Genomic DNA, 10,233 nt, shown 5'->3' on the forward strand with positions numbered 1-10,233 from the left:
ATTTTTTGCAAAAAATTGAAAACTACATGAACCCCTTTTCTCAAACTTCAATGGAGAGAAATTGACAGCGATTGAAAAATTGGGGTCTTTTCAAAAATCAATTTTGGCGGAGTGGAGGTGAGGATCTAGCACCGCCACCACCGCAACTGGCTCCATTTCATTGCCTCCACCGCCAAAAGCCTCCACTCCGCCGCTTACTCACTCCCGGAACCATCTGAGCAACCCCATGTTATAGATCAGTGGATTGACAATCAACATCATCTCGGTTGAATGTGGTCATGGAGTTCACCTCACCGATGACATCCAGGAACGTTCATGGTCCACGACGGTGGCGTTGTGCCAAATCTCGCCATCGGCGATTTTAATGAGGAAACGGTCGAAGGGGGAGCAAGGATAAGAATGGGGAAGGTGGGACTGAGGGAGAAAGACGATTTGTCGTTGGAGTGGGAGAAATAAGGATGTAGATGAAACTTTTTTTTTTATTTTTAATTTGATAAGCAGAAGTAGAGAAAAAAAGGAAAGTACAGGAAGTCACGTGCAATTTTAAAAGAGGGTTCAAATCAGGACCATTCATTTTGATCCGATGGATAGTAATTAATGCTCTCATCTCTCATCATAAACCACTTCTCTTACCTGATGTGCTCCCCATATATATGTGTGTGAATGAATGAATATCTGGCTAATAGGTCGGTTGTGAGATCAGCGTTATTAGTCAATTTAAACTCTCAAATAGATGATTTTTGCCAGCTCGGTCACAAGGTGTTAAATTATAGGCTACTAATAAGCTAATTGGACTTTCTCAATTAGGCAACTGACTTTGTCAAATGCATAACTTGTTAGCTTATTGATCAGTTGCTATTCAGCTCATGTGGTCTTTCTATATTAGGCAGCTTATTTTCCCTAACTGGACCACCTATTAGTAGATGGTGTGAAGAAGAGCCTCTCCTTGACTTTGGCTAGGTTTTGATGAAGACAACAATATCAACAAAGAAGAAAAAGGCTGAGGATCATGAAGATTGGAATGCTCAAGAATTCAAGTTTCATAGATAAGTTTTATGGCTTTCTAGTTATAGGTCTTTGCCTTTGAAAGTTCACTTTGATTTTAGTGTCATTTAAGGCTCATGAAAAATTAAATAATCAAGAGTAAAGAGTTTTCTAAATTAAAAGAAATAAAAATCACTAAAATAGGTTTTAAAATTAAGTCACAAGATTTTATTTAGTGGGAGTAAAAATCTGAGTACTTATAAGTAAGTTTACTAGGTGTATGAGTATATATAAATAAATATTAGAACATGCTATATATTTTGTTCACGTGATAAAGTTTTGAGTAAAAAGAAATTAAAACCAATTGGAGATTCTCATACTTGCAAAATAAATGGAAAGAAAATTTCCTATGACCTCGTTATCTTTTGCACATGCTTTTTATATTACCATGTTTTCATAGTTATACTCAATTGGTAGTTTAAATTGAAAAATCTGTTCGTGACTTAAAAAGACTGTTTTTAAAAAGTTTTTGAAAAAAAAAAAAAAAGCCAACGGTTGTCTACGAAACTGCAACGAATTGATATCAGCCAGGCAAACGTTTAACGTTGCAAAATTAAAATTACTTTAATTCTGGACATGTCTGTTTTCAACGTTAAAAAAAATGAACTTCATACTTTTTGTAATTCAATCAGTAGTTTGAACCATCATGTTTCTCTACAAATAATCTATATATACATCTTTAATTTCTGAAAACAAAACACAACTTTCAGATTATAGTTACATGTTCTTCCGTGAATTCTCAGACCAAAATGTTGTAAAGTTTCAGAAAATAGAAAACTAAGAGCCTTGAGTGATATTGTGCTTAAGAGTGAACTTGAAAGGGATTCTATTATCTTTTGGGTAGAGAAATCTTAAGCCATGGTAAAATTCTTCTTCTCTTAGAATCTGAGTGATTCTTGTTCCATCATAGTGTTTGGTGAAGGTCGATCATCATAGTGTTGGGTGATAGTGGAAAAGATCCTTTTGAATCGGGTGAGTTAGAGTCCACCATAGAGTTTGGTGTGTGCTTTGTAAAGAAAGAAGTGGTGTGCTTTCTTGAGGGTGTTCTTGAGAGTCTTGATGTGACACTTGTACTAAACAACATTTACATAGTGGAAAAATCCCCAAATCAGAAAGACGTGTTGGAAAATTTCATATCTAGGTAATTTAAAATCCTATTTTATGTTAGTGATATTTTATTTTAAAGCTATCTTTTTGATATGATTTTTATTTCAAAACCCTTATCCTACTTTTAGGGATTTTGTTTCTCAATTCAGTTTTTATAGCTGATAGAAACTTTCTCCACTCCCATTGCACGTTCTTTATTTTTTCCTCACGTTGCCTATTTCTCTGGCTGCACGTTGGCACAAAAGCTTTACAAAAGGAGTCTTGAAACGTTTTTCTCAACCCAGAAAAACAGAACATACAATTGCCTTCTTCTTCCCCTAATTTTCATTGGTTTTCCATTAATCAATATTCAAAGAGCACTGTTTGTTCATCTAGTTCAGGGATCTATTGCTGCACACGACAGATTCAACGGGTTGACGTATCTTGGGAGAGGAGCGCATCAAGTTCTTAATCTACCCAGTGCAGTTGGGGCGTTTTCTCTCTAAGGACAGCGCCTAGCGTGCTTCAACCCAGGCTACTCTGAACTCATTCTCTTGTTATTTTAATTATAGGCTTATTTGTCTGTTATGTTGCATTGATTGTTTCCTGCCTTGTCTGTTGTCTGCTGGTTTTCACGTGTTCAGTTTCTGTTTGTGTTTTCCACTGATCAAAAGAATCTAACATTCTTAGAGAGAAAAATTTAATTCTGTCTACATCTTCTGTGTTTTGTTCTGTTCAAAATGTCTGCTATGGAAATGCTTAAGGATATGTCTAGCAAACCTGAAAAATTCAGTGGTGAAAATTTCTATTGTTGGCAACAACAAATGAAATTTTGGCTTACTGAGTTGAGTCTGTTCTCTGTGATTTCTGGTTCTAAAACTGGAAAACAAACAACATCATCATCTAAAGAGGTTGTTGAAATTGATGGTACTAAAACCCCTGCTAGTACTAAAGAGGATGCTAATGATGATGCAACAGATAAAGATATCTTGTGTCATGGTCGTATTTTGAGTGCATTGTCTGATAATATTTATAAAATATTTTGTCATACCAAAACTGCAGTTGAGTTATGGGAAGCCCTTGAAAAGAAATATGGTTCAGCTGAGAAAGGGTTAAGTCGTTATTCTTGTGAAAAAATGATTGAGTTTCATATGGTTGATAAGAAGTCTGTGTCAGATCAAATCCATGAGTTTGAAAATATTGTTTATGACATGAAACTGAAAGGAATTGTTTTGCCTGATGTCATGCTTGTGACCTTCATGATTTCAAAATTGCCTCCTTCTTGGTCTGATTTTGCTAGAAGTTTGAAACATAAGCCTGAAGGTTTTACTTTTGATGAGTTGCTTATCTGTCTGCGTATTGAGGAAAAACATCGTCTTTCTCAAAAGAATTTGCAAGCCTCTAATTTTCAAGCTAAAGTCCACATGGTTGAAGGCTCTAGTAAATCCTCTTTAAAGTCCTTTAATAGGCATGGGCCAAACAGATATAAGTCTTTCAAAAAACCAGCTTTCTCTAAAAATAAAGACAATGCTCCTAATAACAACAATAGGCATGTGGCTAAAATTCAAGGGAATGAGACCTTTTGCTTTATATGTGGACGAACGAATCATGTCGCTAAGAACTGTTTTCAACGTCGTCGTCAACCAATGTCTACCCATAAGCCTGAAGCCAATGTTGTCTCTGTGGGTGCTGCCTCCAATTCCCTATCTGACAGGTAAAATGTCACTGGCCCAGAGTTAAACTTTGTTTTTAACTCAAATGATTGGTTTTTAGACTCTGGAGCTAATGTTCATGTGTGTACTGATAAAAAATTCTTTTCTTTATACCAGGAATCAAGTACACGAACTGTGAGCATGGGGAATGGGAGTGTAGCACATGTTGTTGGAGAAGGCCAAATTAGTTTAGAGTTCTCTTCTGGAAGGAGTCTTGTTTTAAATGGAGTTTATCATGTTTCTGATTTTAGGAGAAATTTAATAAGTTGTTCCTTGTTAGTCAAACAAGGTTACAAATTTGTACTTGAGTCAAATAGAGCTGTTATTTCTAGATTTGGTGTTTTTATTGGTAAAGGATACACTTGTGATGGTCTGTTTAAGTTGAATGTTATGCCCTTTTCATCTAATAAAAATTCTGGAAATTCTTCTTTGATTGTCTCCAATGTAGAGTGCACTAATTATTGGCATGGTAGGCTTGGACATGTTAATTTGAATTCTGTTAGAAGAATGATGCTACTTGATCTTATTCCTAAGATGTCTGTTGATGTAAAACGAAAATGTGAAATATGTGTTCAAGCGAAACAACCTAGAAAACCTTTTAATAAATGTGTTGAAAAGGAAACTAGCTTGCTTGAATTAATTCATAGTGATATATGTGATAGCAATGATGTTTTAACTCGTGGTGGTAAAAGATATTTCATCACTTTTATAGATAATTTTTCTAAATATTGCTATGTGTTCTTAATTAATCATAAAAGTGAGCTGTTTGACAAATCTAAAACATATAAAGCAGAGGTTGAAAATCAGTTAGAAAGGAAAATTAAGGTTCTTAGATCTGATAGAGGTGGAGAATATGCTTCTACTGAAATGAGTGAATATTTTGAAATGCATGGTATTGTTCATGAATTTACGCCTCCTTATGCTCCTCAATCTAATGGTGTAGCTGAAAGAAAAAATCGAACTTTACTTGACATGGTAAATTCTATGCTTATAAGTTCAGGTTTACCTAAAAATTTGTGGGGTGAAGCTTTACATACTGCTTGTCATATACTTAATAGAATTCCTTATAAAAATTCTGATAAGACACCTTATGAGTTTTGGAAAAATAGAAAACCAAATCTGAAATATCTCAAAGTGTGGGGGTGTCTTGCAAAGGTCAATGTTCCTATTATCAAGAAAAGGAAAATAGGACCCAAAACTATTGATTGTGTCTTTGTTGGATATTCTTTGCATAGTACTACTTATAGATTTTTGGTTATAAACTCTGAGATTTCTGAAATTTCTAACAACACAATTATGGAATCACGTGATGCTGTGTTTTTTGAAAATATTTTTCCAATGAAAAGTAGCTAATCTAGACCAGTTGATGAGTGCTCTAGTTCTGGTTTGTCCTGCAGTAATGATGCTAATATAGATGTTGAACATGAACCTAGGAGAAGTAAAAGGACTAGAAAAGCTACAGATTTTGGTTCTGATTTTTGCACACTTTTACTTGAGGATGATCCTAAAAATTATAGTGAAGCTGTTAGATCCCCGGAAGCTCCTTTTTGGAAGGAAGCTATAAATGATGAAATGAACTCCCTAAGAGCTAACAAAACTTGGTTCTTAACTGATCTTCCCCCTGGTTGTAAGAGTATTCGTTGCAAGTGGATCTTTCGTAAAAAACTAAGGACAGATGGTTCCATTGAGAAATATAAAGCTAGGCTAGTTGTTCTTGGGTGTAGCCAAGTAGAGGGTGTTGACTTCTTTGATACTTATTCTCCTGTTTCTAAGATCACTACCATTAGAGTTTTAATTGCTCTTGCTTGTGTTTTTAATTTAAAGATTCATCAAATGGATGTTAAAACTGCCTTTTTGAATGGTGATTTAGAAGAAGAGATTTATATGAATCAACCTGAAGGTTTTGAAGAACCTGGAAAAGAGAATAAAGTTTGCAAACTTGTTAAATCTTTATATGGCTTGAAACAAGCTCCAAAACAGTGGCATGAAAAATTTGATCAAGTTATTCTTTCATATGGTTTTCAAATTAACAATAGTGATAAATGTGTGTATGTGAAAACACTTGATGATGGTGAATGTGTTATTTTGTGCTTGTATGTGGATGACATATTGATCTTTGGGAGCAACTTGCATGTTATTGAAGATGTAAAATCTTTCTTGTCTAGAAATTTTGATATGAAGGACCTTGGTCCTGTAGATGTTATTTTGGGCATTAAATTGATAAAGAAAGATGATGGCATTGTTTTAACACAATCACATTATGTTGAAAAACTGTTAAAGAAGTTTGATTATTTTAATGTCAAACCTGTTTCTACACCTTATGACCCTGCTGTAAAATTAAAGAAAAATACAAAAGAAGGTGTTTCACAACTTAAATATGCTCAAATTATTGGTTCCTTGTTGCATTTGACAAATTTCTCTAGACCTGATATTGCATATGTTGTTGGTAGATTAGGGAGATATACTCATAATCCTGATGAATCTCATTGGACTGCATTAGAAAGAGTTTTTAAATACCTCAAGGGAACCATTGATTATGGCATTCATTACACTAGTTTTCCCGGTGTTATAGAAGGATTTAGTGATGCAAATTGGATTTCTGATTCTGATGAAACTAAATCAACAAGTGGTTATGTTTTTACTTTGGCTGGAGGTGCAGTATCTTGGAAATCTGCAAAGCAAACTATTATTTCACGTTCTACTATGGAAGCTGAAATTATTAGTTTAGATACTGCTACTAATGAGGCTGAGTTTCTAAAAAATCTGTTATGTGATTTGCCTTTGTTAAATAAGCCTATAGCTCCAATTTCAATGCATTGTGATAGCCAATCTGCTATAGCTAAGGTTAATAGCAAAAATTTCAATGAAAAGAGAAGACATCTTAGAGTGAGACATAAATCTATTAGAAATTTGATATCTCATGGTGTTATTTCTCTTGATTTTGTCAGGTCAGAAAACAATCTTGCGGATCCGCTTACAAAAGGCCTGACACGTCATCAAGTACTTGAAATGTCGAGGGGAATGGGACTAAAGCCCATAAATTAGTCGCAACAACGGACACCCGCCTCCAAATTAAAGGCGATCCCATGAAAGGAGTTCAACGGGTAAGAACGAAGTTGTTTGCTGATTATGGTACACCAAAATATTTATATGACGGAGCTGTTCCGTGTCCCATTTCTATGACATGGTGTACTTTGAATTTTAAACTGTGGCAATTTCAAGGTTGAGGTTGGAATTACCTCTTAATGGACCCAATGACAATGGTTTGTAGGGGTGATGGTCACGGATCACCCTTTGAGGGTTCACCTAGTGAGTGTGGAGGTGGGGCCGCCTTTGTGAGATTTTGGGCTTATCTCTAAGTGACACTCACGAAACAAGATACATGCGCAAGGCCGTAACGCGCAACCACTGATGAGAACTTTGAATGAACAACTATATTGTATGTGTTGTGTTCTTAAGTTTGGTTTTAGTGGATATGGCTCAAGACAATCAAGTCTCCATATCTACTCAAGCGGAGGTACATATGCACTAGGTGTGGGGCTCAAACCCGGAAGGTTCCTCATGCTGAATATACAATGTCATGTGCTCTTTGAATGTTGAAAAATATTTCTGGATTTTAAATTATGTGGGGGATTGTTGGAAAATTTCATATCTAGGTAATTTAAAATCCTATTTTATGTTAGTGATATTTTATTTTTAAAGCTATCTTTTTGATATGATTTTTATTTCAAAACCCTTATCCTACTTTTAGGGATTTTGTTTCTCAATTCAGTTTTTATAGCTGATAGAAACTTTCTCCACTCCCATTGCACGTTCTTTATTTTTTCCTCACGTTGCCTATTTCTCTGGCTGCACGTTGGCACAAAAGCTTTACAAAAGGAGTCTTGAAACGTTTTTCTCAACCCAGAAAAACAGAACATACAATTGCCTTCTTCTTCCCCTAATTTTCATTGGTTTTCCATTAATCAATATTCAAAGAGCACTGTTTGTTCATCTAGTTCAGGGATCTATTGCTGCACACGACAGATTCAACGGGTTGACGTATCTTGGGAGAGGAGCGCATCAAGTTCTTAATCTACCCAGTGCAGTTGGGGCGTTTTCTCTCTAAGGACAGCGCCTAGCGTGCTTCAACCCAGGCTACTCTGAACTCATTCTCTTGTTATTTTAATTATAGGCTTATTTGTCTGTTATGTTGCATTGATTGTTTCCTGCCTTGTCTGTTGTCTGCTGGTTTTCACGTGTTCAGTTTCTGTTTGTGTTTTCCACTGATCAAAAGAATCTAACAAGACGGACTTGATGTAGCCTTCAGTGGTTGAAGGTGAACCAGGAGATATCTGTTTGTGATCTTCTTAACCCTTATCTCTTTACTTTTCAGCATTTCAATTTGTTGTTATACTTGATTTCATTCTAAGGTCTTTGATTACGCTTCCGATTGGTTTGAACTTTTAGTTTGCGATTTTAAATTGATTATTTTGTTGCAAACCTAATTCATCCCCTCTTAGGTTGCTATCTAGTGTTTACAATTGGATTAGCTACTAATATTTTGAAAGCTTAATTAGAATTGAATGTGGAGTGTTATTATCCCAAATTTATTATTTTAGTAAATTTTCTATAGTACGGAATTACGAATGCTTATCAAAAAAAAAAAAAAAAACGAATGCTGTAAAAGGGAATGCAGTTTTTCATGGATAATGCCAAATTCCTAGTTTAAAGAAGAAAGTTTCTACAAAAATATTGAATGAGGAGGAAAGGGAGGTTTAAGAAAAGAGGGAAAAGGGAGGAAAGAGGGGGCCCCAGGTTGAAGAAGCCATTAAAAGATGGTTGAGCCATAGTTGCGCTGCCGAAGGTGGTAAGGATTAAGGAAGGAGGAAGTGGAAGAAAGGGGACAGAAAATACCAAACGTGGTGAACCCCATCTAACTAAGTCCACCACGTGATAAACTTTTATAGAAACCAAATTACATTACATTATTCATGGACTAAAAACATATTTAATCTGAAATTGATTAGTCTAAATTTTAACTTAATTACCTCCTTTACTCCCCACACTTGATTCTACAAGTCTTAGTTTTTCCAACAAAACAATATTTTTTTCATTGCATTAAAAGGATATGTAAATCAAATCTGCTCTTGGATGCCAGTCACAGATGTTGCCAACAAAAAAGATTATAGCTTTCTACTAAAAATGGAAGACATTTTCTTTTTGTATTGTGGAACAAAAACTAATCATAACAGAGTACTAACAGAATTACAGTCTAACAACATCTCTAACTTATTTTTAGGCTCCATTTTGAGATGTTTTATAGGAGAACAACAACACATTTTCAAAATAACATGTAGATGTGACACATATATATTTCAATTTAGGTGAGTTTCAAATGATTGATTGCATTGTTTCCAACAAATGGTAGGAAAAATGCACATAAAACAGTTTCTATCTACCTCCTCCTATATCAATAAAAGATAGAGTAATGTTTTATTAATACTTCACTTTCTTTTCTCTTTTCTCTTCCATCTCAGTTTTACTAATTTGTTTATATCTCTATGTACTTCTTCTAATATCAGATATCATATCATCTATTTCCCACTATTCTGTTCCCATTTATCTCAAATATAAGTGGAATAGAAGTGTCAACAAAGCATATTATTCTAACAGACAACAGAAAATAAAATGTAGAAATGCTGTCTCTACAAAATTACACATATTCTAGTAAAGAGAAATTTACATTTCATCTTATATGAGTGTCATCCAACCAATACATAAATGGCATATATAATCCCTGGTATGTATCCCAGTATGGTCAGTACGAGATCAATCCAGAACTCCACCTGCATTATTTCAAAACAGAGAAACAAATAATGAAATTAATCCCAAAACAACAAATAATAAACTCAAAAAATAAAATAAAAACAGTTTGAATGAGAAAGGTTAAACAAAAAAAAGAGAAAAGGATGAAGAGAAATTACTCCACAGCCATAGCGAAGGAAAACACCAACAGGTGGTAACAGTATTGCTAATACCACTTCAAGGAAAGTTTCTGAACCCATCCTCTAGATGATTTTCTTATATGCTTTTTCTTTCTCTCAAATAGTGATTGAATGAGATGAGATTTGGCAATGGTAAAGCTTCAGTTTGAGATCAGTGAACAGGGAGAGAGAAAATAGAAGCCATCTAGTTGAGTTTTGGAAAAAAAAAATGAAAACGGTTACAATGGTATTATGGCAGAATTGTAGGCACATTGAACGACACGTGTGTTACAGGTGTGACTTTTTCCTGTCTCCTTCAACTTGCTGGGGATGAGAAAGCATGTAAGAAAAGGAGGAATAATAATCATGAAATTTTGGTCAGAAATGAATTAGAATAGTATTTTATGAATATGAATAATTTGAAA

General features: G+C 34.7%; 2 protein-coding genes across 2 annotated transcripts; one reads left to right on the forward strand and one right to left on the reverse strand.

Moving 5' to 3' along the window:
* The first annotated feature begins 2,924 nt into the window (after positions 1-2,924).
* Positions 2,925-4,231, forward strand: LOC130735399 (uncharacterized). The gene is made up of 2 exons (XM_057587405.1): positions 2,925-3,844; positions 3,960-4,231. The coding sequence occupies exons 1-2, from the start codon at positions 2,955-2,957 to the stop codon at positions 3,979-3,981; spliced, it is 912 nt and encodes a 303-aa protein (XP_057443388.1). The 5' UTR covers positions 2,925-2,954; the 3' UTR covers positions 3,982-4,231.
* A 5,213-nt stretch (positions 4,232-9,444) lies between these two features.
* LOC130735400 (salt stress-induced hydrophobic peptide ESI3) lies at positions 9,445-10,011 on the reverse strand. Its single transcript, XM_057587406.1, has 2 exons — positions 9,809-10,011; positions 9,445-9,670 (listed from the first exon to the last, which is right to left on the reverse strand). Exons 1-2 carry the CDS (start codon positions 9,887-9,889, stop codon positions 9,587-9,589), a joined length of 165 nt encoding a protein of 54 aa, XP_057443389.1. The 5' UTR covers positions 9,890-10,011; the 3' UTR covers positions 9,445-9,586.
* Between the last annotated feature and the right edge of the window lie 222 nt (positions 10,012-10,233).

This window comes from Lotus japonicus, chromosome 2, assembly GCF_012489685.1.
Source record: "Lotus japonicus ecotype B-129 chromosome 2, LjGifu_v1.2".
In the NCBI taxonomy this organism is placed as follows: Eukaryota; Viridiplantae; Streptophyta; class Magnoliopsida; order Fabales; family Fabaceae; genus Lotus; species Lotus japonicus.